Below are 26161 nucleotides of genomic sequence, written 5' to 3' on the forward strand. Positions count from 1 at the left end.
CTTATCGTTGATAGGTCAATGGTTTTAAAGCACTGCACTAATGGTACCAGACTTCTTTTTTTCTACTTATCAGTTTGCGTTTGATTTTTGTACCTAAATTTTGAACAATGGAGGTAAGTGGCCCGTTGTTAAAGTTATAAAAATCCATGAGAGTCTTCTGACGGCTGAATATTATGTTAAGTAGATGGAGTGGAAAAGTTTCTAAACATATGCCCACGGACATCTTTTGTCTTAGCGCTCTTTCTCTGCAGAGATGGAAAAAAAATGAATAATGTGCCTCGCAAACATTATGGCCACTCCTCCTTTCTATATTTAACCCTTGTAACGAAATGTGTTCCTGGTTAAGTGTGCTTACACTTTCACTATTTTACGAACCTGGTAAATAGAGTCAAACCAGTAATAGTGCACATTAGACACACATAGCATAATTAAGCAATTCATTATTCTATTACAAAACTATATACCCTGAAGACGCAACATAGACTACCTGCAGAGCCTGAGAGCTATACATCCACTTTACAAATGGAAATGTATTAAAATATTAAACTTGGCAATACATAATTGTTGGATATCAGTGTACATGAATTGATAAATGAGTTATACTTTGCTTATATTTCCTTCTAACGTAGGCTATTTCTATAGTCATTGGAGAAGAATCAGTTAGTAAATCTAGTTGCAGTTAGCAGTAAATGTGTTGCTTTGTGATTTATGAGTCTATCAGAGACAGTAGCCTAATGGGTTGTAGTGTGTGGTATAGTAAGTGTGCACAGTAATGTGTGAAAACCTTTACAGTTGCATTGAATTACAGCTATTGTCATAATACAAAGTGACGTTGATAAGCACTTATACATATGGCTACACATGCAAAAAATGGAAAATTATACCGTGCACCCAATGAATAGCCTATATGATGTGTCTGGGACAGATGAAAGTGATTTGCCAGAGATATTTTTCCCCTTTCCTGTGAATTAAGAAACAGTTAGAGGGTTTTGTCTGATATCCCAAACTGGCTGTTTTTCTTCTCCTTCAGAAGTTTTTTGAGGTGAACTTTCTTTGCCGTCACTGCACTTGCTCATCCAACTGTTAAACCAAAGGAAGTGGGCGCACACAACTTTGTGGGCTGCGAACTCTTTAATTTAAACCTGCATATGGTCAGTGCCTCACTGTCAGTTAAAAAGAAGGCAAAATTATATTTTTCACAGGTCTAATCTACACATTTTGTGTCATCACTCTCTGACCTACAATCATTTGACCGTGAACAACCTTACTTGCCACGCCTGTTATTGTTCCACCCACGCACGGCTATCATTCGTTTTCATAAAACATTTACCTGCAGTTATCAGATAGTTGTCAAAGTAATTTCCACTTATGTGTTATGCAGATACTATGGATTTCAAATATTTCTAGACTATTGTTAATCCTTAACTTGCCCCAACACACCCAAGTATATTCTGACACAAGTATGTTTTCAGTCTCTAATTTTAGGGCCTCCTAGGACATAATCCTACACCGCCTCACTTATCTTCTCCATGCCATGCCAGTATTCAAGCCACGGAATTTAAAGAAGCCTCCAGGCCCTATTTAGACATTCACCTCACATTCAGCTGAAATATAATTATAAAGACTGTAATTATATGCAGAGATCAAAAGGTTGTGTGTCAGTGTAGTAGCTGGTTACTTTGAGATTTATTTTCTGTCTCATATAAGGATGTTTTTTCACCTAGTATTGTTCTACCATATATTTAAAAGATTGCTATTTTTAATATGAAAGCTTTTGATATATTATGTGAAAGACAAAAAATTATTCATCACGAACGAACAAAAGATAATGATATTGACACAGCATTGGTTTTATATCATGTGGTTAAAAATTAATACACAAAGCAGCAATAAAAGACATCATGTCACTGCACTTAAAGACAAGGAATCATCTTGGCATTGTGTTATAGCCCTTAATTTAGGAAATGAAGACCATGTGGAGACTGCAGAGCATTGAAGCAGACATCCACAATGTAATGGTCTTCAGTAGATCCACAGGAGGAACAGAGGAGCAGACTAAAAAGCAGCAGAAGGCATTACACTCTTTTTCTGTGACTGGAAAATGGGAGCAATCTGAGAGAGGGGGAGTGTTTATGAGATCATTTCCTGTCTTTTTTTCTTCTTATTTGTCTACCTCAACATGTTTCCATACGCCACCACTCTGTAACAGAAAGAAAAAAATCCATCTATGGGCAGCCTGTTTCAGGTAAAGACATGAACTAAACTGTTGCAGCAAGTATAGGGCAGTCAAGGAAAATTTGAAAAAGAGATGCAATTTATGTGGCAATTTTTGCAAACCAACAACTCGAGTGTTCACCACACTTTCCAAAAGTAGGAACTGGAAAACCTTTTTTAAATACTATTCAAAGTTACGGGAACACAGAAATAAATAAGAGAAAAGCCCTTTTTGTGTTCACATTGACACTTTTGAAAGTGTACTATTTTGCATCAGTTCCCATAGAATGGGGAAACATTTCTTTGAATGTTAAACTGTTTTCTGCTCTAACAGGTCTGAGGATATAAGATGGGAAGTACACCACCTTAATTTCACCTTAATTCTTCAGGACAAAGGACTGACCTGACTTGTGGAATGCCAGTGTTCAGGGGTTGAGCAAAGTGGGGGCCCATCAAAGAGCAGAGGTCAGGATTAGGCGGGGGAAGGGTCTCGATAATTGGAAGAATTGATGGGGGCAAACTGAGCTCTTTTGTTTTGAACAGCAGTGTCCTGCATGGTCTGGCTGGCTTTCTCATGGGTTTCAGGTCCTGCAGAGTACAGGGACAACATAAAGTTGACTTCTCAGTGGCACTCTTTAGTCTAATGCACAGTGAGGGAGAAAGTTATTGATCTATAATTAACACAATTAAGTACAGTCATTATTGACGGGAATGACAACATGTCTAGTAGTGCCGCCACAAGACCCCCAGAAGCTTGTACTGCATTTTCAAATGAAAACAGCAGGGATGTTCCTAAAGTAACCACTATATGGCCAAGAGTCACAGTACATGTATAATAACGTGGCCAGGTAAGATCTATTTTTAATGGAACAACAATGACATTTTAGGAATAATTGTCTTTATGGTTCTGCAAGAAGTAAAATAGTCTTTTTTATTTTATTTTTTACTTTATTTGACATTGTGATACAAATTATTGTAGTAACAATGACAGTACATCCCAATAATAACACAAAGACCCAAGAAAACATAAAACAAAATATAACATCAGCAAGAATAATAATCCAAAAGAAATTAATAAATAAGTACACAAATATATGGATACATTAAATTAAACAAAAATAAGTTTACATTCAAGGAGTCAATAAAGTTTCCACTTAAAAGTGAAAACTAAATAAATAAAATCATTTGTCGTAGCATAAACTTTACATTTTAAGACAGAGTAGAACATAAGACAACATTTAAAAATGTATTATGTTATTTATTTATTAATGATCGCTTTGGGACTATTATGTCACTGCAGCAGCCAGTTATAGGATTCAAAAAAATAGAAAACTAAATTAGTATAAAGGTGAGCAATAAAACTAACATTTAATGCAATATAAATAAAAAAGATTCAGCAAAAGTGAAAATGCAAGTCAAGTAAGAAAACAGAAAATGAATTTATATGCAGCATAAAACAATAATTAAAAAAACTGTATCTGAGTCTACAGAAACCCACACAATGTAAACCAAAGCTCATCAGAGGCACTGTGCCAAGAGCTCCTGAAATCCTGCTGCTCTGGATATTGTTGGGGCTGTTGTGGTTGACATGTCTCTTCAGTGTTGCATGGATTAGTCTGTGAGTACTTTGAGGATTTGGTCTTTTGGTCTCTGTACACTCGGATTTAAAGCAGTGTTTGTCACTATCTCAAGCCAGTTCTAAATGGGTGTTATTCAAGTATGTGTGTTGTTTCCTTCCCTGTTTGTGATTATCATGGGCAGGATATCAAGGTTCAGCCAAGGTCTGTAAAGTGTTTTTCTGTTAACATTGGGTTATGAACTCTGCTGTTTCTGGCTCCATTTTTGATGCACAGGAGCCAACTGCTCCTGAGTGTAAAGTAACTTGGGGATTAGCCTACTACCGCCTCCAAAACTGAGGCTAAGAATTCTCTCCATAAAAAGATGTATTATCCGATCCAGGTGAGGGAGAAGCAACAACTATATGTAGAGGAGTTCAGATATTTCAGGGTCTCATTATTAACAAATCGGGCTAGAACGGTCAAATGCATGAGCTGCAGTTTATGTAGCCATTATATGCATGGTGCTGAAGAGAGAGCTGAACCATAAATCATGCTTATTGGCTATTCATCTTTAATTTGACCCTCACCCCACGTAAGTAGAGACCAAAATTATAATGAGAATACAATTAGCTAAAATCTTGGAAAACCTCAAACTCTACATTGGATGGACTGCCTGTGGGGGCCACCACAGAAGGACTGCAAAAAGATTCAGGACATGCCACAGGGACTACATCTCCCAGCTGGCATTGGAGCACTTGGTGGAGGTGTTGTAAGAAACTGTTGGGAAAAAGGTCACCTGGGAGACTCTACTGACTGTGTTGCCACAGCGACCTTGACTCAGAAAAACTGCTAGAAAATGAATAGATGGATGAACAGATGGACAAATGGATGACAGATATGATGTGTAAATGTATTACGTACTCACATTACAGAAGCCAAGATACTGCATGTATTCTGTAAATTGTATTCAAAACATAGGTTGAAATGCCGCAGCAGTGGCAAAAGACAAGCATATTTCAGTGTCCTATTGCAGTGCAACACAAAATCTGTCAGCGAGCACTTTGCTCCTCCTAATTGACAGTATTAAAACCAATACCGCACATGCATAATACATTTCTCTGTAAACAGACACAAAGAACTAGAAAGAGTCTCATGTAAACAAACATGATACATACATATCTATCTATTCATATGTTTGTTGTATTATCTTTAGCTGAATTGTATTTTTATTGTTGGTGCTACATCACCGTATCATTAAAGTTTATTATTTTTCTTACACATAACTTGTGCTTTTTGTGATGATTTTTGTTTTTTTTCCATTCAGATAACCAGGTTATTTTATGGCCACATAAACACACCAGAACCTGAAAAATACTACTCTTGATGTTTGCTGTATAATTTACCAAGATTCCTCATCCAAAAGGTATTGAAAAGTGAACATACAAGAATTATTCAACAACTTATTGCATCCACGTTGGGACATTTTCTAACATTGTCGTACAGTACGGTATATTAAGGGTGCGTAATTGAACAAGATTTAAGATTGAGATGTATTGTCCCAGAGGGATATTTGTTTCCACAGTCAGTTCCACAAACAGTGATACATATAATATAACAATAACAATAGAAACCCAGATGCCAGTGATCAAATGGATAAAATTCATGCATCATTTGTTTTGGTATTATATAAAATAAAACATATTAAGAGACTGTTATTAATCAAAGGTTATAATAACAGAGGGCACCGTTATATTACATTTCCTAATGAGTTAAAATGTCTTTAAGGTTTTATAAACCTAATAGTAGCAAAAGTTCTTCCTCTGCACTGCTTAAATTCAACTGCACTACCTTATTTATTTCACCTTCTATAGCTCCACCCCTGCAACTGGCTTGCCAGAGAAAAGTGGAAATTTCCAGTCATTCCTTCTGCTTTGCAAGAAATGCTCCTCCTCCTTCTAGTTTCCCGCCTTTCCGCCTACCTGCTCCTTCCTGCTGCAAACTGGCCTGAAGACCTCCCAGCCCTCTGCTGCTGAACCTTGTGGTGCCCAGCACATTTTACTGTGTACAATGAGAAAACGTACTATTTCTCACATAGATAAAACATAACATGTTTTTATGCTTATTTCTATGCACAGAAATATGTATGTATAAATAATTGCACTTATCTTATGTGAATTGCACTTACCTGAGAGAGTTTGCCCTGTTTCTTTGTTTACTATTTAAAAAAGTACATAGTATCTTGTTACCCTCTGAATTACTATTAAGGTTTAAGCAATGTGTAAATACTAAATTAGCTGAACGATGAACAATTGGGGTTGGTTTGGGATCACAGAACAGATGGTAGATTTGCATTTCTATTTCTCTGGCTGATCTGATATTCTGGTGTCTGGTTTGTTTCAGAGATATCTCATGCTCTAAAGCTTGTCTTCAACTGACTTGCCTAAGAATCAAGAAATGTGTCTAGAGCTTTGGAGAAAACAAAGAAGGCCTACATGTAGTGCGCATTCTTGAAAACAAGATATCTGTTAACGTGTTTACAGCCTAAGAGGTCCAGGCTATCTCTACGTACATCTGTGGTTTTACAACTTCCTCTTAATTCAAGACCACAGTATAACCGTGTACACATGAGCAGCCCTGATGCTTGCTAGAGAATCATTTTTGAAAAACTACAAATACAGCCACGAGACAGCTGCAATGGACAAGTTTGAGTGTGTTGATGGCATGAGGCACACTGACCTTAGACCCATTGTGAAGCACCAACAAAGAGCCATCTGCACAGCAACCAAAGCTGAGATGAGGGACTCACACACAGGGGGATCGAGGAGGGGGAGGGACACAGGGACCTGGAGAGTGTAAAAAAGAAAAACAAATCAGCGATAAAGAAACATTTGAATGGGACTTGATCAGCTGGATCATGTCTGAAACATCAAAGCAGTTGGTTATCATATTTCAGAGGTTTGTACAGAAAGAAAACAGGAAGCTGCACAACATGTTAGCCCAGAGAGTGTATGGATCTCTTCACTGCTGGTAAAGTGGAAGACAAGAGCTGCTGGCCTAATCACTCAAGAGCACATTTCCTGCCTCCTGCATGATGAGATGAAGTCAACTGAAGCCGTTCAAGGCTAATATTTAACCCAAACCTTGATCGCAGACAGGGTGGGTATCTCATTCATTCTGCCTGCAGAAACATAGTTTCCTTGTCACGGAATTGATCTGAATTGTAATTATATATTTTATAATAGGTTCATATTTTGCATGTTAATAGGTTTCATAGTGCAACCAAAATATAGTTTTTCTTACAAATGGGCTGCATTTCAAAATGGTGAAAACAAAGACAAAATGGTGTCAGGGGCATCTGTAAAAATCACAAATGTTTCACAGGTAAGACATGAGAGTCAGGATTGCTTGGCAACAGCAGTTAAAAAAAAAAGAATCTTGCAGCCTGTGTGGTAACAGAGAAACTGATCTTGCTGCCACCTAGTGGTGCTCTGCTAGTATATGTTAAAAATAAGAATGATTAAAAAAAACCTTCTCTAAAGCAGTGTATGTGCAGCAAGATGAAATAGCCACAATTACCTGTAAGGTGTAAACCCATAATTGAAGAAGGACTTGACTGAAAAAAAAGTGATATCCTCTTTCCTTAACAGTGTTCGAAAATATGTTCAGTAATTTGATTGGCTAGAAAATGCACCAGGTCTCATGTTGCTAAGCAACATTCATGGAAGGGTTGGATGTGGGTGGGAGAGTTTGGGGGGAGGGGGGTGTTCGTCTGGGGGAGGGAGCATTGTGGGTGCAGGCAGACTGACTGGGGAAATACCTGGCAAAATTCCCAGATAAACAAAAAAGAGAGAGAGGAGGACAGAGCAGGAGACAGAGGACAGGGTTATTTTCTGCATCCAGATAACAGTCTTGTCTGAGATAAAGGGAACAAGGCATTTTATAAGTGCTAACACAGTTTGTTCCCAAAGCAGAACAAGACTGCATGGGGACAGGAAGTGGAGAGCATTTAACTGGTGAGATGAAAGTTGACAAGAACTTTACAATACATAATAAATGGCTAGTGGCTTGAGACAAAATGAGACACCAGCATTAGTTTTTAAGAGAACTACTATGATTGGCATAACAGGATATGGGCCGTTGCAGTTGATAAGGTGTAACAGTTTAACAAGGAACCAATGAATAGGCTACAGACAAGCATGTAGTTCCCAGATGAATGTGGAGAAATGCTACCTGTGCTTGCATGTTTTTGTCCGTGCGGTTTGGTGTGTGTTTCCAAGAAACTGTTGGATTATTATTTTTTGATCAGGATGAGTTTAATTAAATGCAACAATCTCACCAGCCTGCAACATGTATACAATCAGAATCAGATTTATTGCCAAGCAAGTTTGCACCTGCAAGGAATTTTCCTTGGTGTATTAGGTGCATACAGTACAAACAATAACCATCTTAAAAAGGGAATAAGCAAAACCAAGTACTGCTACAGTCAAGTAATTTCAGTAATTTCCCCCTGGGATTATTAAAGTATTTCTGATTCTGACATAAATACAGAATACATATACAGCATTACAATAAACAAGAATGTGAAAAGACACTGAATGAAAAGAATGAAATGGACTAAAATGGCAAGAGATTAGGAGTTGTGACACAGAAGGTACAATAGAGAATGGGGAAACTGTTAGGCTTAAGGAAGAAAAAAAGATGGAAATGTGCTTATATGGAGATGGAAGGGTAGGCTACACAGCCTGGCTGCAGTTGCTGGTAGACCTACCAGCAGAAGGTGGGCCTTGGAAATGGCTGATGCAGGCGGTCTCTACAGGCAATGAGGACTCTTTGTCAGGAATAGGAAATGAGGTTTCTGTTGTGATTCAAAGGAAGGTTTCTATGGCAATGTAGAGAGCCGTGTGCAAAGAGAATTTGTTGGGAGTGGAGGGGGCTAAGTGAGAGTAGAATTTCAAAGAAAGCAGCCGCCTCTATCTCATCTCCCAGCACCGCCACCCCTCTGCCTTTCCACAGCACCCTTTTATCTCTCATAATCTGTTTTCATAGCCACACAGTTGCGACTGCAAGGGGGATTATCCTGAGCAAACCCAAGTCATTGGTCGATCAGTCACAAATGTTTACAAAGCATCAGTTTCACTTCCTGAAATCGCTGCTGTCAAAACCTCACTGGAAAAAACTTGAACAGATAAGCTAATTAAAACCACACAACTCAAGCTAGATAAGTAACATAATAACCTATATGTTTCTTTCTTGTTTAGACAGATACACTTGTGTCAAATCATCCCCGTTCCTTGTACAGCCCATGATAAAAAAAAGTATGATGGCATTAGTTTGACCTTAAAAACCCAAATATAGTAACACCCTTTGTTAATTGTTTCACTGTAAAAAATATATTTCTTAAAATAAGTTCCCGATGTTCTCTTTTGTACTGAGGAAGTTGATCACTGCAGCAGTGACTATCATCTTTGCCCCAACACAGACTCGCACCAGGATGTTTGGATTAAATGAAATTTGAAACTCCTGAGGATCAAAGTGAAGTTTTTTTTTTTCAAGCCACACTGAAAATTAAAGAGACAGATGCTCTTATTACTGGTACATATGAAAATATTATGATATGCCTACACTACTAATCGGTAACTGACATTAATAGGGTAATCATTGTGGAGCATATAAACAGAGAACTAATTTAATGGTAAGGTCACAGTTTATTTAAATAATAACACTGATTTTATCACAGAGATCTGAATAAATGAGTGTGATCCGCCAAAATACATCTGAGAAAAATCATTATTAGTCCACCAAAAAAAAAAAGTATTTAAAATCAGTGTGTTCAGTGAAGCGCTAAAAACTCCTCACCTCCTTTTTGGAAACACAGACTCAGGGTCTCAGCATGCCAATTAGAATTACAAAAGGTTCTGCTGCCCCCAACCTTTTCGTTTGAGCATAGCAGCAAGTACTATGTAATGAAATGCTGCCAGTGCGAGAGGGCTGTACTGCGACCAGATTGTATAGTCAAAGCCAGATGGCAAGTCACACATCAAAAGGACAGCTGGTTACCAGAATTTGAAAAGGCATCTTTATAGCTCCAAACCTAATTAGTTCCTACTAAACAAATCATAGCAAGATACAGGCTTTGAACAGGCCATGCCAATAATACATCATAAAAGGTGACACACACATAATTAAGCTTTAAATGTTTATATGTGCAACCTATATTGATCTATACTGCCCTACAAGGGCAAAAGACCTTTACTCGCTAGAGTGTGGAACTGAGAAAAATTACTTTAAAGTTTTTTAGTTGTCCAGCCAAATGAATTATAGGTAGGACACTGGAAATCTGGCAACGATATGTTTTAGTAATGAAATGTATCTACATATAAAAGCTGGAGCTCAAACTTGACTTTTAGACTTCTGACCTCTATTTTGAAGTTACTGTACTCTGCCTTTGTATTGTCTGCAAAAAGTGAGAAGTCACACCAAGGCAAAAGGCAGTAACTTCCACATTATCAATATTTGGTTGCTTATCACCATTTACAAAATCATTATTGTAACACTTGTATAAATTGTAGTGATCATGGCATATATTTTTGATGATTTACAATTACTTATAGCCATCTACTTATTGCTATCCTGTAGCGTGTACAAATAACAAGGTCACATGAGACACAGCCATCTTCTAACCAACAAACTGGGAACTATATTCTCAGAAGGCAAAGCACTGCAACTTCTGCTACTTAGGCGGAGTGATTTGCCTAAGTAGCACACGAGAAGCCCCGTGGTGAGGAGCAGAGAGTAACAACGGTGCTTTTCAGGTATTGCGCTAATCACTCCGCCCAAGTAGATGTGCTTCGCATTCTGAGAATATAGTTCTCAGTTTGTATACGGTTAGAAGATGGCTGTGTCTCATGTGACCTTGTTATTTGTACACATTGTGACTATACAAATCACAACATGTAAATAGGAAAATGTTGGCGTTATTTATCACTTATTGGGAGCAGTAGGCTAGTTGGAGCCGGTTACCTCCAGGATCTGTGCTAAACTACGCTAGCGGTGAGTATGCCAGCCAGAGTTACGACACGCACGGAGATGAGAAGGGTATGTATGGACTTATCTAACTCTGGGGGTTACTGTGAATAAGCTAAAGTCCCAATAAGTCGGCGTGTTCCTTTAAGACAAACCTTTATTAAAAAAAACAACTAAATTGACTCAAGATACTTATCCAGATGATAATATATAAAAAAATATCATTAACTCATTTTCAACCAAAAACGAAGTTACTGCCTTTAGTCTGGCTCAACGGATGTTTGTTACTAAGATAAAGCCTGATGTCTCTCCCGTCTTGCTATATCCGCTATCGGGGCTTAGTGCTGCCCAAGACGGTTGTGATTGGTTTAAAGAAATAAAAAATAATCCAAAGCGTTTTTCCTCCTGACCGAGAATAGATAGGCGGTGTAGCCAGACCATACTACGCTGAGGAGATAGATCTAGCAATGCGAGACTATATTACGGTAAACAATGAAAGCCAGCCCTTCGACTCATTTAAAACCTGTGCACATTAACTACACTGATCATGTCAATGTGTCAGATTAGTGCGTCTTCCAGGGAGCGTCGTCTGCCATCAAACTGCTGACTGATCTTTGAGGCTTTGGTTGCTGACTGCCGGACTGAACTCTCTCTCTTCAAAACCTGTAAATCAGATCCAGAAATATGAACAAAGTACTTTAAAAAAAATGTATCATGATGTAAAGCATAAATAATTACTTAAGTGTAGGATTAGCACTTTGTATTGCACTGACCCCTTGTATAATTCTTTTGCGAAGTTCCCACTGTGAAAGGGGTCGTTCTTCCTCATCAGTGACAGGAGACTCTTCTGCATCATACTCCACACTGAGGAGTCCAACCAACACAGACACACTCATCTACCTGATGTTCAGAGTATTTAAATGTATAGCTTTACTAATGATAAACAAATGGGGATAAAAAGAACAGATAAAAGGCCAACCTGTTGAATGCAGGTTGGATGCTAGTCTGCTGAAGCAGTTCTGGATTTTGACCCAAAAGAAATTTGGCCAGGTCTTTTGGATTGTAGTCCTTTTCTAGATCCTGTAAGAGTGACAAACACAGAGGCACATTATATTACAGGGAATAAATAAAAGAAAGTACTGTCTATACAACAGGAATGTATGTAAGAAAAGGTAAGACAGAACCACAGGCTAACAGGTTACTTTAGAGTTGAGGAAAGCTTGAACGGTGAGCAGCTCGTTGGTCTTCTGTTCCACCAGACCCAGGTAGGACATGATGTTGTTCTCACTGATCCCTGTAGAGGAGCCCAGTAAATCCTCTATCACTGAGCGGTCACACTCCATTTTAGAGAAGATGCTGTTCACTCCTGTGAGATGGAAGAAACTAAAGTCAGGAGTAGCAGCTTTTTTTTCTTTTCTTTTGAAGCTTTTTTTTTTGCGTGTATGCTTGTATTTAAGAAAAATCTGTATTTTATAGGTCTTTAATTTCCTGATGATTTCATGGAACATTTCTGGGAAAAATAATCTAATTTGATACTAACTTTAGGGGGAAATTAAACCCATGTAAATATTTACTGCTTATCTATTTACTATCGGACATTGTTCTTTATGTGTTGAACTGTATGCTTTTCTGTCGACAAATGTGAATTTTTTTGATGTTCATATGAAATGCTGAAGTGCACTGACTAAAATACTACAGGTTACACTACCTACTTATTGGAATCAATTAATTGGAATTATACTAATTGAACAATGTCTCTATTACCCTTTCAATTACTAATTATTAAACATATTATAAAATTATTAGGTAACTTCAGACCTGTAAAATAATTAGTTGCAAACCTGTTTTTATTTCGTCCAGGATTTTGCTCATGATGCTGGCCTGGTTTTCATAGTCCTCAGCTTGAGACTGGGTTTCCTTTTGTTGTTCATCAATGTCTCTCAGCAGAGAGCGATGATCTTGCTCCTGTTGCAAACCTGCTACTCGAAACTGCTCAGTCTCTGCTTGTATCTGCAGATGCACACATTTCAGCACAGATGTTTAAATATACAGATAAGTCATATGAAGCAACACAAATTTTCCTCCTTGAATACTACATGCTCCCTTTCACACTACTAACTGCTGTCAGAAATGACCTATATCTCTTTACCTTTTCATTTAATTTCCTTGAACTTACTAGAATTTGGTAAGAACTCTACGACCCTGAACTTTGAAGTCCCTAATACTGGTTGCTTGTAATCTTTGTGAACAAGGAATTAAGTGTATCTGTTATATTGTTGCACTGAATAGGAGTAGAAGCAAATTTTGTAAAGGTAAAAATGAAAGAAATTAATGACGAGTAAATAGAGAACACATACTCACCTGGCTGATGTGATCTCTCAGTGCTTCAGCCTCATTGTTTTGCTCATTTACAAAGTTGAAAAGTGCAAAGTTCCGGTCTTCAACTACACAGTGAAACAGCAATACAGCAGTCAGATACATTTACATATTCTGAACTGAGACTTATAATTCTTATTATCAAAGTGGGACCTTAAACCTATTTAGCTTCAGTGTTCCTCCAAAGGCAAAGAACCTTTTTTCTCAAAGGAAAGAGATGGCTGTAATTATGGTGCCATTGTCTATAACAACAACAACAACAATAAATAGAAATAACATATGTTATGACAGGTCCTGTCATAACAGATGGTTTCCAGAGCCATAAAGACTGTAAAAAGTGTTGTCTTTGTGTATAAATGAAATAGTCAGGTTGTGTTGGTAAGACTTACCCTGGATGAACCTGGTGACCAGCATGTCCAGGTTGTCCTCCCCTGTCACAGTCTGGATCCTCTGGAACACCTCCTCTAGAGCGTCCAGCGACTCTTCCCCCGAGTCCATCCTCCTCTGCTCCTTCAGCTCTGACACTGGAACAAACAAGAACCATTACCATCCACATCAGTATCATCAGAACTGCACAACAGCCAGTGCCAGCAATATTATTATCATTTAATACTATACATGATGTTAACACAGACAGTTTTCTTATTCACCTATTCCTCCTTTGACAAACTTAAATCAACAATGCCAAATCTGTACATCACAATCTTCTACTGTAGTAATTTACATTGATTTCTTTTTTGTATCAGTGCTGCTGACTAGTGGCTGAAACAAGATAAACACTGTAAAAAGGATCCTATTATTTCTATTACAGTGTTCAAGGACTCACTGGCAAGAGTGACTGTACTGTTTCACTGGTTTCCAAACCAACAAGAACATTTTTTGTTTTTTTTTATGTTATTGATTTAATCTGTGGTAGTACAACATTTACTCTGGCTTCTGTCTGATTGTAATATGTTTTCCTCACTGAAAAGGAACATCTACCAATAAAAAGAACAAATAAACAATGTGACTAATGGAGCTAAGCGAAAATTCTGACAGGAAGACTTCTAACTAATCATGTTTCTCTCTCTTCTAAACTGAACAGATGTTAGAGACGCCCACTTTAGCTAACCAATCAGAAGAGGCCCTGAATTTCTCAAGCCAATCACAACACGACACCTCTGTTTTAAACCTGTCTCTCTCTGCTGCTCAGTTGTCATTTCAGGCTAAGAACAACCCTCCTCCGACCAGACTGCGTCAGCTCATCGGTTCCTCACGCCGCCATCAGTGTCTAGACTCCATCGGGGGATCAGCTTTTGGCCTTCTAACCCCCTAATTATTATCATTTAATAATGATGGAGTCTAATCTCCAATGACTGTACATGTCATATCATGCTTTCGTACAATAAATCTTTGCATATCTGCAACGAAGTCTCTCCTGATTGAAATACATCTGTGGACATGTGAGCATAAACTGAAACTAGGCAACGCTAGTGTTTGCCAGTATTCAGTTTGGCATGGGCAGAAAATGCCCAATAGATGTTGAAGACTCAAACAAAGTTCCTCTAAATGTTTACATTTAAATGAGATCTGTACTTTTCTTATTGTGCACCCCTTATACTGCTGCCTTATTGGCCAGGGCTCACTTGTAAGAGATTGTAATCTCAATGTGATTCTTTTCTCTGGTAAAATAAAGGTAAAATAAATAAAAATATACGACATAATCCCCTAAAACCATTCTCAATGTGGCTACAGTAGGCTTTTCCATCGTCTCAAAATAATTTTATAAAGGACATTATATTTGTGCTACATGAAGATCAGATAAGATTGTGCTCATGAGATATATTGTAATAGACTGTGAAGGGATTCCTAAATGCATCCATAAAGCACAAGCCAATATTTGGTGAGATTCCCCACTGAATAAACATTAAATAATCACTACCAGCTTTATCATTGTCGCTAACACTTTCTCCATTATCATAATTATCAATCAATGGCTGTGTCTTACGCTGTCTATGTCCCATATCATGGCCATCATCCTGCCCGCTCCTCTCCCTGCACTTGGTGGTCATAAACTCTTTCAGGTTGCACTCATGTGCAATAACCCTCTCCAGTTCCTTCATCTCAGTGTTGTACTGGGCAAGGTCCTTCACTGCCTTCTCCCTCATCATGGTCATCTTGGACTGAGCCTCCACTCTAAAGTAGAAGGGTTCATCAATAAAATATTCAACAACCAAGAACATGTCATGCCTTTTTTTTTTATACATATTATTGCACAACTGTCTCAAATCTGACCTGGCATCGTAGGCAGCAGTGGACATGTTGACAATTTCCCCGATCTTCTTGCGCATATCTTGCAGTTCCTACAACACGCAAAAATCAGTGCAGAGACGTGTTAAAAACCAGTGTCAAAAATTGTCTCTGAATCCCTTATGGTGTGACCTCTGACCTTGTCCAACCTGTTGTGTAGTTGCTGGAAACGAACACGCTCAATATGAAGAGTCTGCAACTCCTCTCTCAGGTGGCTGTTTTTGGTCAGCTGCTCATTGAAACGAGTCAAGGACTGGACAGGACATACAGCACATGCAAACTTTAAAATAATACAATAGAATATAATAATATGTGAAGATATGCACTTGAAAAACGGACAAAGAACAACAATATAACTTCTACATGATAATATTAAGGGATCTGTCTGTTTTCTAGGTATTTTGTGGTAATAACTTGCATGACTCACTCTGTCCAGTTTGTATTCCAAAGTGCGTATGGCCTTCTGAGTTTTCCGTACCTCAGACTTTTGTGTATCACCTGAACTGACCTCGCCTTTTCTCAGCTCTGCCATCTTCATTTCCATGTTTGCAATCTGCCCACATTACAGATACATGACATAAACTGTGGTTTGTAACCAAAAATATCAGTAAACATTTAATGCATAGTATCATATAGAGTGAAAAGGACTTTATTCACCTCTTTCTCTAGCTCTTTTTGATACTGCTTCTCTTTCCCCAGCTCCTCCTCTAGCATGTCTCTCTGCTCCAGCAGAGCACGAAGACTCTGGGTGTCCTCACCGTCCTGCTGTTGGCGTGACAAGCTCTTACACGCACCAAGGTTTCGATGCAGCTCCTCCTGCTCCTTCAGCAGCTTCTCTATCTCCTGCCTTCATCCACATTATAAAAACAACCAATCAGGCACATAAACACACACACACACACACACACACACACACACACACACACACACACACACACACACACACACACACACACACACACACACACACACACACACACACACACACACACACGGTTGACAATGTGATGTGTGTGTAGTGCTTATTCACTGTTGTTTGCGGATCTGCTCCCGGGCCTGAATGTTGTAGGCCTGCCGATCTCCTTCCATGATCCTGAACTGTCTCTGCAGTTTGGCTATCTCTGATTCTGCTAAAAACAAAACAAATCAATTTGCAATTGTCAAAATAACATTACTTAGAGAGCATCAACATCTACTAGTTAATAATAGCAACATAACCAACATTACCTGTACCATCAATATCCATCTCACTGCTGTCTGAGCGGGCACTTGTGGCCGATCTACCTCGAGGCATTGTTACACTCTGGATAAAAATAAAAAGGTAAAGTGACGCTGTTTACAAAAAATATGGAACTTTTACTAGTGGAAATGTCTTTATCCTCTCACCGTTAAGTTGAACCTAGTCTTATATTTAGCTTTCAAACCTAGATTTAAAGCTGAATAAATTAGAAATAAGTTAGAAATGTTTTCTTTTTGACTGCCTGGAAGCAGCATTTGATTGGCATTGATCTTGTCTGCATATTATATCACTAGAGTAAGACTTACACAGGGGGAAATTACATTGTCTTACTTTTTGCCTAAATTATTTACTTGAAAAATACATTTAAAAAGATATAGTTTTTTTATTATTTGATGAATTCATGAAATTGCATCTTATAGAAAAAGAATTTGACATTGAACAATACACATTTAGCTATCTTCACAAACCTTTAGTGTGTACTGCTGCAGATTGCTATAGCATATACAGTTTTTCATTTATAAGACAGGCCATCGAATCCAACATACCCTCAATGCACATTAGTTACTTTTACATAACTAGCTAAACCACACAAAGGACTGTAGTCATGGTTCTTACTAGCTGGTATGAAAAACTTGCAATTAGTTAGCTTGTTTATAGTTAGCTAACAAAGCATCGAAAAAGGTGCCAGCTGTTAAGGACAAATAAGAATTTATCTCGCAAGTTTGAAAATTAAAGTTCTTACCTCCTAGGACACACAGCAGGCTCACAGTAGTCTGAGTTGTTAGCAACCGTTGGTAAGTGCCCTGCCACTACCGTTTCTCAGTGTAATACACACTAGGTAGGCGAAGGAATGTCCCGCCCTACTCTGCCTTACTCTGCCTCTGATTGGCTCACATGATATTATTACCCTAACCAATTTCACTCCTCATGCCTAAACCTAACCAAATATTCTCTATTACCTGTGACCCATGAATGTAATAAGAGAACCAATTCAACGAAGGCAACAAGTACTTAGAGGCAGAGTAGGGCGGGACATTCCCTCGCCATCCTAGGAAAACACAAATTCGCGACCCTACTGGCTACATCATGATGCACTCTATAGCCCCTTTCCGACCAAGTAGTTACAGGAACGTAGTGCTTGAAGGTGCCGGTGTCGTGCCAAGATACTTATCCCCGCCAGGATTTGTATCCCCTGGCCGCTGGGAGCGTGCTGGGCGTTTAACTGCTGTACTTCGAATTCACCTCTTAAATGGAACAAATGGGACTCGACAGGGTTTTCCATAGTAACAAGGGTCTCATTTATGTACATAAATACGTTTATTTTTCTGTTACATTAAGGCGACGTGTGAATTGTTTATTGCGTTGTTTAGTACTGTGGAATAATCAACAGTGTTTTCCAAAGTTCCATATTGACATGCACCTTAGCTACATAGGCCGACTGATAGGCCTATCTATGTGAGTCATGCAGGTTTATGAACAATATTTTTTCCTCGTCTTTGCTAACCCGTCCCTCCCTGCCCTCTAACGTGATTTCTGTTTTAATTTAAAGGGTGCAAAGGGTGTCCTGTCATCATGTGTGTTATTTTCTGTCTTTACCAGGTCACAATAAACAACATGAAATAATATGGAGGTGTCTGCTGTTTTCTAGCAAAAGTTACAGAGGGGATACACAAAAGATCAGGCCGTTTTTCATCTGATATAATGTGTATCCTCTCCACTAACAAGGAAAGGGTCTGTCCTGTCCTCATGTGTGTTATTTTCAGTGTTCACCAGGTCACAGTGAACAACCTGAGATAATATGGAGATGTCTGCTGTTTATTAGCAATAGTTACAGAGGGGATACACATTATATCAGGCTGTTTTTCACCTGATATGTGTATCCTCTCCCCTAACATGCAAAGGGTCTGTCCTGTCAATATGGAACTTTGGAAAACACTGTCGATTAATCTACAATAATAAACGACGCATTCAACAATTCACACGTCGCCTTAATGTAACAGACAAATAAACGTATTTATGTAGATAAATGAGACCCTTGTTACTATGGAAAACCCTGTCGAGTCTTCCACGTCGCTATTTGTTCCACTTAAGAGGTGAATTCGAAGTACAGCAGTTAAACTCCGCTCTGAGTGCACGCACTCTGCCGCGGCCAGGGGATACAAATCCTGGCGGGGATAAGTACCTTGGCACAACACCGGTACTCTCTTGCATTGGCAAATCATTATGACATTTGAGATTTCTACAGTGAAGATATTGCTGGTACAACAACAATTTATTGTTATTTATTAACAACATAAATGTATTTATTTAAACAAGTCATGTGTGTGTGTGTGTGTGTGTGTGTGTGTGTGTGTGTGTGTGTGTGTGTGTATGTGATTCTCTTGACAGCTTTAGTCCCCTCTCTGTCTGGCCAGCAAGTGACACATGTTTTGCAGCCCAGTTTGTTATCTTTAAAAACGAGCCAGCTGTTGGTGGAGCAAAAATACATAATTTGGTTCCTTGACCAACAGTCAGGCCATCCATGTGTTTACGTTGGTGTCATTGACTCAGGTAACGTTAAGGTTGGTAGCGGCAGACTCCTCATTAACGCTAGCTGTTCCGCTCACATCAACGTTAATGTTAGTTTGAAGCTCATGATTATACATGTCAAATAGGGCAAAATGAAGGCCGACGTCCCCTCGGACGGACGACGGCACGGAACACACCGAACAGACTCGAGTCACTGACCTTGCCAGACTGTCCGTCGGACGATTATCAGCTCGGTGTGTAGTCACCTTTACAGGAACTGTGGCCAGAGGAACTTAATAATCCCCAAATTGATCCAGTCGGAACAGGAGAAAAAAGGGTTCTAGGAAATTATTGTTATTTAAAAAAAAAAAAATAAATAAATAAATGTCTTAACACGAATCCAATATAGCTTTAGCAAATCTGCCTATTTGTCAAAAAAACAACATTGATGATAGGCTTACTGGCCTATTTTAATAGCTTAGTATGCTATGCACTAAAAAGGTATGGAAAAGGCATAGGACACCAAACACGTTATTGTAGGCCCAGTTTAGTATGCAATTTAATTTTATACAATATATGTAGTAGGGGTCCCTGATCTGTCTCTCTCAGTTAAGGAGTCCTTTAGTCCTTGGCTTAAAAAACGTTGAAGACCCCTGCAGTACACACACACAACATTTGAGGAGGAGCTGCCGTACAGGACTGAAGCTCTGTGGACAAAGGTGAGCTGAGTAGCTTAGCTTGAAAGTTTCCCTACTTCTTACTTCTAAGGTACTCCACTTACGTCAGTGGTTAAGTACCCGGATCTTTTTTTAGTAGCAACAAAGATTCTCCTACGGTTCTAAACTGTCTCTGGTAGCAATAACACAGTGCGGAAATACTCTGTTACGGGTAAAAGTCATTTATTTAAAAGTTTACTTAAGTAAAAGTACCAAAAGTATAAGAATCAAACCAAAGTACTCATTTTACAGAATAGCCCATTTTAGAATAATATTTATTTTATTTTTGGATTATGATTTTGTTGCATTAATGTGTACACATCACTTTAAAATTGCAGCTAAAAAATGTGGGGGTAACTTTAATTGATATCTGATTGATATGTTGCTTTATATATAGTAGTATATGAATATGAATGTAGCTTAAGAATTTTTCCAGTGGGGATCAATACATTCCTATTGTTTGATAGCATCATGTATTTGTTTCATAACTAGTAACTAAAGTTACCAAATAAATGTAGTGTGTCACAGTTTGTAGAAAGCTGGTTTGGATCAAAATGCAAGTGACCAAGCAGGCAGGTTGACAGAACAACAGGTGAGCTTTAATAACATAAAGCTGAATCCAAAAACACAAGGAATACTAAACACTGCATATTGCATTAAAGGTCAACTTATTATAGCCTAATGTAAAATATGTTCCGTAGCCTATACTGTAGGCCTAAACTAGTTTAATACATGAAATTCACAAACACTCTTTATTAAGCATGCAAATGTACATTTTACAAAATATGATTGTTACAGATATTTTCTTTGAGATTTTATTCACAAAACTGCACTTTAGTCTACTTCCCTGTCTCTGTCTGTGGCTGAGGTTCCTCCTGAGCTTGTGTTAGTGGGACACCCTCTAGGAAGGTACAGAAGTGCTCTGCTGTATTGAGCTCAGGTTTTCTCAACAGCAGGTAGCATTTCGGGAAGTAGTAGGCTGCCACCAGTCCCAAGTTGCTTGCCAGGGTGAACGAAACATGGACAATAGACCTGTCCTTGTGACTCAAGCCTATGTAGATCGGAATAAAGGTCACCCAAATCACACAGTAGATCAAGGAGGAAAAGGTGATGTCTCTGGCAAGGTTATACTGATGAGGAGGCTGTGCTGCCATGAAGGTACACATGAATGATATAAGGGCCATTACACCGTTGAAACCTTGTATTATGGCAAATCCATGCAAGGGTTCCATTGGACATGCCAGAAATGCGCTCACAAAGTCTATTTTCATTTTTGACACATATTCAGACAGAGAAGGACATTCCTGAACAAACCAGACACAGAGACCAGCCTGTACAGCACAGCAGACCAGCACAAACAGCCAGCTTCCAGGGCCTCTTAGTATATGGAGTTGAGAGGCGGCCGTCTTTGGGACCTCTGTCACGTAGAGTATCTGTTTAAAAGGAGGGGATTGCAGCCTGATTACAATGTGCACTCTTTATTTTGTCCTCCAGTACAGTGATGTATTTGAATGTATTGTCATTCCTCACCTGTAGTGAGATGGACATGATAATGGAGATGGCCACTGTTTGGAAAATGGAGGTGAGGGGCAGCTGAAGACGACACACTACGTCCCCTGGCTGCCCCAGGAAGAGCAGCAGGCTGAGGCAAGCTCCCATCAGGCTAATCAGAGCCACAAAACTCAGGGCTCCCCCCGAGGCCGCTACCAATAGGGTCCCCTGGTGTTTCAGGAACACAGCACCCACTGACACCTGACATACCAGGAGCAGCACCCCAGCCAGCATCATTACCAGAGCCACGGATGTGTCCCAGGACAAAACGAAAAAGGTGGGTTTGGTGCAATTAATGCTGCGGTCTACAGACCATTGACGTTCAGGGCACTCTTTGCACTGGATGTCCTCTATGAGTCAGAAAGCACAACAATACATTTTTGATTGCAATGGTTTGATTGCATAACCGTTGATGTCTTGCAGAGAGTTAGATGACAAGAGTAATGCCACTGTCAGACAGGAGAGTGATATAAAAAAAAACATATTTCTCAAACTATTACACTATTCCTTTAAATAAGGATCAAGTATTTGACAGATACCACGTTACCCTCATTTGCCTGGTAAGTGCCTGCCAAACAGTCGATACAATCAAAACAGCAGGAATGGAAGCCTTTGACTCTGCGGACCTGGCCTGGCCCGCATGCTGCTGAACATGTGGACTCAGGAACCTGCATTACAGTTAGGATTGTCATGGTAACAATTACAACATTTCAGAAACCCAAACTGGATTAACCACAAAGCTTTCAAAATATATATTTTTAAAAGTTTATATCACGTTTCTAATAGATTGCTGAAATTACCTTTGCAGTGTGCCATTTGAAGAGGGTTTGGTTGATCGACAGTCGTTGATAAAAACTTCCAACATCTAGGAACTTTAAACCAGAATCATTCCAGACCCACTCAATCACATCATAGCCAATGTTTGGGTTGCCATTTGTGTCAAACTCTAATCGTATGCCATTTATGTCTACAGAAGTATTCTTTAAAACCTGCAACAGCTGCAAAAAAAGATTTTAGAGATTTCATCAATTAGTCTCAATGTTGTTGAAAAAAGGAATTACGAATTGCAAACACTTAAATATAGCAGACCGAAAAAATAAATCACCTTCCAGGGATAGATTTTGGTTTCAGATCCCTGCATGCAGGCAGTTGAATTGCATCCCAGCAGGTTGTGCAGTGCCTGTGCCACACTGTAGATGGCAGCATACACACTGAAAGCTGTGCGCTTCACTGCATCGCTTGTTACCAAGGTAATATTAGCAGTTGACAAGTTCCAACACTGTGGGCAGGGATTGTCAGGATTGCCTTTGACCTTTGGTGCGGAGGGGGACATATTTACCCTCTCCTCACTCATTTTGGTGAAGAGCTCCCGTGTGTATTCAGTGAGCAGATCCACGGTCTGTACCTTGTTTAAGAATCCAATGATTGTTCCGATTGATTGGATATTGGGGAGAGAAGCCACTTGATCATTAATGGCCCAACTTGTGCTGGCAATCCACACAGCCGTTACATTTCTCCTGATGACCTGGAGTAGATTGGATTGAATCATTGGTACTGAATTGAATATAATCTATCCTCCAATAATTTGTATTAATAACATGGTTCACTAACCTCTTTAATAAATGCCATAGCTGGCTCTGCAAGAGAAAAGACTATTACCACTCTGACTTTGGTTGCTTGGATATTGTCGATGATGGTATTGATCGCTGATTTAGGGTCAGTGTAGACTGGAATCAACCCCTGATAGGCCACACAAATAGACATATTTTCTGCTATTTTGGAGAATTCCTGCACACCTTGTTCTCCATACTCCTCTTCACTGCCAACCAATGCCACCCAGTTCCACTTAAACTCCTTCAGCAGAAGCGCCATGACTTCCACTTGCCATTTGTCACTGGGCACCGTACGGAAGAATGACGGATAGAGAAGCTTGTCACTGAATTTGTCACTGGTGGCTCCGTAACTAACCTGAAGTGAGAAAAGTCATAATATACCACTTTTGAATTTTACCACACTGATGTTTCCCAGCAATGCTCCATTATTGACACATAAAGCCTAATGAACATTTTACTGAGGTTGCAGGATAATTTGCAGTGCAAGTGGGCAATGTTTTTTTATGTAACTAATCTGTTAAAATTAAAAAGCCAAAACAATTAACGATTGACAATGATGAATGAACAAATGAATATTTTTCTGTAATACAGCTTGCTTTGTAGGACAGCGAGTATTCGTCTTGTTCTAACAATTTAAGGCTCACTTCCGTCTGAGATAAAATAATCAACTTCTTGTGGGACACTGTAGAGGCGAAGGTTTAGCCTCACTTTGAAGATTTACTTTTAACATTGGGAATATTTTTTGAGGAAATGTCTACTCAGCCCAGGAAGTAAATGTATGCGGACATATGACTAGACATATTTGTAACCAAACCTGTGGCATCAGAAAGAATCCCAGGAGTTTTCCTATGACCGACACCATTTCCGAGGTTAAAGGACCAATCACTGCTGATATGCTGGTCTCATAGTCGGTGTAATTACACTCCACAGATAGCGCTTTGGTAGATTTTGCAGTGAGGAACGAGATGGTGGGCTTTACGATGACGGCAGATTGTAGGCATGTGTCATAGATTTCATAACCCAAATTAATGCCAGGGAGCAGAATTTGGTTTGCGTTGATTTCATCCACTGCATATTTCATTACTAGAGCGAGGCCCAGTCCATACTCATTTAAACTGTGGAACCACAGGCAGAAAAAAAACAAAGTAGAAGCCTTGTTAGTCAGGTTACTCATACATATTGGTTCAGAAACTCAATTAATAGGGTCATTATTTCTCAAAGATGCTATTTTACACAACCTGTTACCGTTTACAGCTGATGTTGTTAGGCTCCGTCCTCTGGCTGAGGTTGCTGGAGAGGTCGTTGATGGGAAAGAGCCCTCCGAGCATAATGTCCCCAGGCAAACTAAAGAGACTAGTAGAAATGTTGTGGAACCATTCAGGTGGACTCGCACTGCAGCTCAGTCTGAACGCCCAGCACAAAACCAGCAGAGTGAAAGGTCCAGCCATGATGCAGATAAGCCAGAGCCTGACACTCAAGTAACGAGAACAGCATGCCTATGTGTCACTACATCAGTTGTTGTATGCAAACTCACCTAAAACCCCCAAAGCAGAATTGGTTCGATTGGCCCCTCCCCAAGGTGCAACACAGAGTAACTGCAAATTATGTGAAATGATCCTTATAATATTCACCCACATTTACATTTGTGGTATAAATGGACATGAAATGAAAGATCAGCATCCCCTTTTACATTAAAGATATTTAGTGTATTATTATTTTCGGAAAAAACAATAGCTGTAGTAATACGTAATAATTAATTACACTATTATTGTGATTTTGTCTAGATTGATTGAACCTGAGGTCTGAAGGAACTGTGAATGGTGGCATCTTATTTAATGGCATTATTGTTTGTCTAATTTGTAAGGCACTGCATGTAAGAGGTAAATACTCACTTTGTGTGTGTATGTACATCTGTGTGTGTCGTGCAAGTGGTGTTAATCTTTCCGGAGCATTTTCCTGACATTTGCTTATGGTTTGCTCTTTGACTCTCTTTGGTGTAACTATCTTTCAGACACATTAAGTGCAGTAAATTCCTTTTTGCCTACTCACCCTGATTTGTTATCACAGCAAAACCTCACATTTATCACTTTGCAAATGTCACTTTTTGTGGGTGGCTTATCATCTATTCTGAAGGAAATTATATACTAATTAAGCCTGTCACTGCAACCAGTGTGCCATTATGAAAACCAGGAATGAGCATCAACATCGATACTGCTAACGTTAATAATAAGATATATGTTCTTTTGTATTTAATGTTTTTATTTTGTTGCTGTCATGTTTTGCATTCACCGCAGTGTTGCTTTTGCATGTACATTTGCATGCAACACTGGATGTTTGTCATCCATACAAGGATATTGACATGGACATTTCCTCCCAAGATATTTGCATAAACCTACAGTAGATATGTGCTCTTTTTACTGGTCCTTCGTCACATAACTTTGAAAACCACATAGCCTCTTTGTTTTAATGTGTTATTATCCTGTAAAGCACTTTAATCTACTATTTGTATGAAATAATGCTATACATAATGGAAAGGGGACAATACCTAAGCTTGATTGAAGGCAGAGAGTCACACCCTCCTGTACACCTGACATGCAATTGTTTGGGTTGTGGGAGGAAACTTGATCATCCAAATAAAACCAATGTGAATTTAGGGGAACATAAAAACACTGGTTGGAAAGCAATTAAAGTGACAGCGCTAACAGCTGGACCACTATTCTACCTTGTAAACAACTTTCTTATTGAGTTGCCCTGTGGTGAAATATATATAAATAATATATATATATATATATATATATATATATTGTCTGCTATTACATCACTAAAGTAAGACTTCAATCAATAGGGATTACGGACTAAAAATATATAATAATAATAATAATAATAATAATAATAATAATAATAATAATAATAATAATAATAATAATAATAATAATAATAATAACATGTCACAGGCTTGAGGACATAGGTTAGAAATTTCATAGTAACTACTTAATTGCGGCACAGATTAACTAACAGAACAAGACGTGGAAAGTAAAAACGGAAACAAAAGGGAGACTGCTTCATAGTATT

At 38.8% G+C, this 26161-nt stretch overlaps 2 protein-coding genes and 2 long non-coding RNA genes across 6 annotated transcripts; 1 reads left to right on the forward strand and 3 right to left on the reverse strand.

Annotated features, from left to right (window-relative positions):
* Positions 1 to 18: 18 nt before the first annotated feature.
* Positions 19 to 5759, forward strand: LOC116051310. Its single transcript, XR_004897603.1, has 3 exons — positions 19 to 113; positions 5098 to 5196; positions 5645 to 5759. It is a non-coding gene; the product is annotated as an uncharacterized LOC116051310 (long non-coding RNA).
* LOC116051600 lies at positions 5722 to 7621 on the reverse strand. Its single transcript, XR_004105379.2, has 3 exons — positions 7350 to 7621; positions 6510 to 6616; positions 5722 to 5831 (listed from the first exon to the last, which is right to left on the reverse strand). It is a non-coding gene; the product is annotated as an uncharacterized LOC116051600 (long non-coding RNA).
* A 3278-nt stretch (positions 7622 to 10899) lies between these two features.
* Positions 10900 to 17795, reverse strand: ccdc114 (coiled-coil domain containing 114). Of its 3 annotated transcripts, none has more exons than XM_031302136.1 (15): positions 17444 to 17795; positions 16695 to 16764; positions 16492 to 16588; positions 16119 to 16308; positions 15889 to 16014; positions 15601 to 15714; positions 15447 to 15514; positions 15160 to 15347; positions 13562 to 13696; positions 13158 to 13240; positions 12638 to 12806; positions 11999 to 12162; positions 11776 to 11876; positions 11570 to 11660; positions 10900 to 11459 (listed from the first exon to the last, which is right to left on the reverse strand). In XM_031302136.1, exons 2-15 carry the CDS (start codon positions 16753 to 16755, stop codon positions 11355 to 11357), a joined length of 1692 nt encoding a protein of 563 aa, XP_031157996.1. In that variant the 5' UTR covers positions 16756 to 16764; positions 17444 to 17795; the 3' UTR covers positions 10900 to 11354. The 3 variants fall into 3 exon arrangements, with proteins under 3 accessions (XP_031157996.1, XP_031157995.1, XP_031157994.1); XM_031302135.1 differs by having other exon boundaries at positions 16689 to 16764; XM_031302134.1 differs by having other exon boundaries at positions 16492 to 16591; positions 16689 to 16764.
* Positions 17796 to 20658: 2863 nt separating this feature from the next.
* Positions 20659 to 25230, reverse strand: LOC116051617 (taste receptor type 1 member 3). Its single transcript, XM_031302139.2, has 8 exons — positions 24335 to 25230; positions 23904 to 24204; positions 23088 to 23444; positions 22582 to 23001; positions 22277 to 22474; positions 22024 to 22144; positions 21456 to 21826; positions 20659 to 21358 (listed from the first exon to the last, which is right to left on the reverse strand). Exons 1-8 carry the CDS (start codon positions 24535 to 24537, stop codon positions 20765 to 20767), a joined length of 2565 nt encoding a protein of 854 aa, XP_031157999.1. The 5' UTR covers positions 24538 to 25230; the 3' UTR covers positions 20659 to 20764.
* Between the last annotated feature and the right edge of the window lie 931 nt (positions 25231 to 26161).

The sequence above is a fragment of the Sander lucioperca genome, chromosome 6 (assembly GCF_008315115.2).
Source record: "Sander lucioperca isolate FBNREF2018 chromosome 6, SLUC_FBN_1.2, whole genome shotgun sequence".
Taxonomy (NCBI): domain Eukaryota; kingdom Metazoa; phylum Chordata; class Actinopteri; order Perciformes; family Percidae; genus Sander; species Sander lucioperca.

Bases quoted from the DNA above. Each gene is read 5' to 3' on its own strand.
- LOC116051617 (XM_031302139.2), bottom strand. From the start codon at position 24,537: ATGGCTGGACCTTTCACTCTGCTGGTTTTGTGCTGGGCGTTCAGACTG. The intron at 22,145-22,276 runs GTAATTTCAGCA...ACTGTAATGCAG, and splicing joins TCAAATGGCACACTGCAAAG to GTTCCTGAGTCCACATGTTC. The intron at 21,827-22,023 runs GTAACGTGGTAT...TCTGACTCATAG, and splicing joins CACTTACCAGGCAAATGAGG to AGGACATCCAGTGCAAAGAG.
- ccdc114 (XM_031302134.1), bottom strand. From the start codon at position 16,755: ATGCCTCGAGGTAGATCGGCCACAAGTGCCCGCTCAGACAGCAGTGAG. The intron at 11,661-11,775 runs GTTGGCCTTTTA...TGGACTCCTCAG, and splicing joins ATCCAACCTGCATTCAACAG to TGTGGAGTATGATGCAGAAG. The intron at 11,460-11,569 runs GTCAGTGCAATA...TCTGATTTACAG, and splicing joins GCAAAAGAATTATACAAGGG to GTTTTGAAGAGAGAGAGTTC.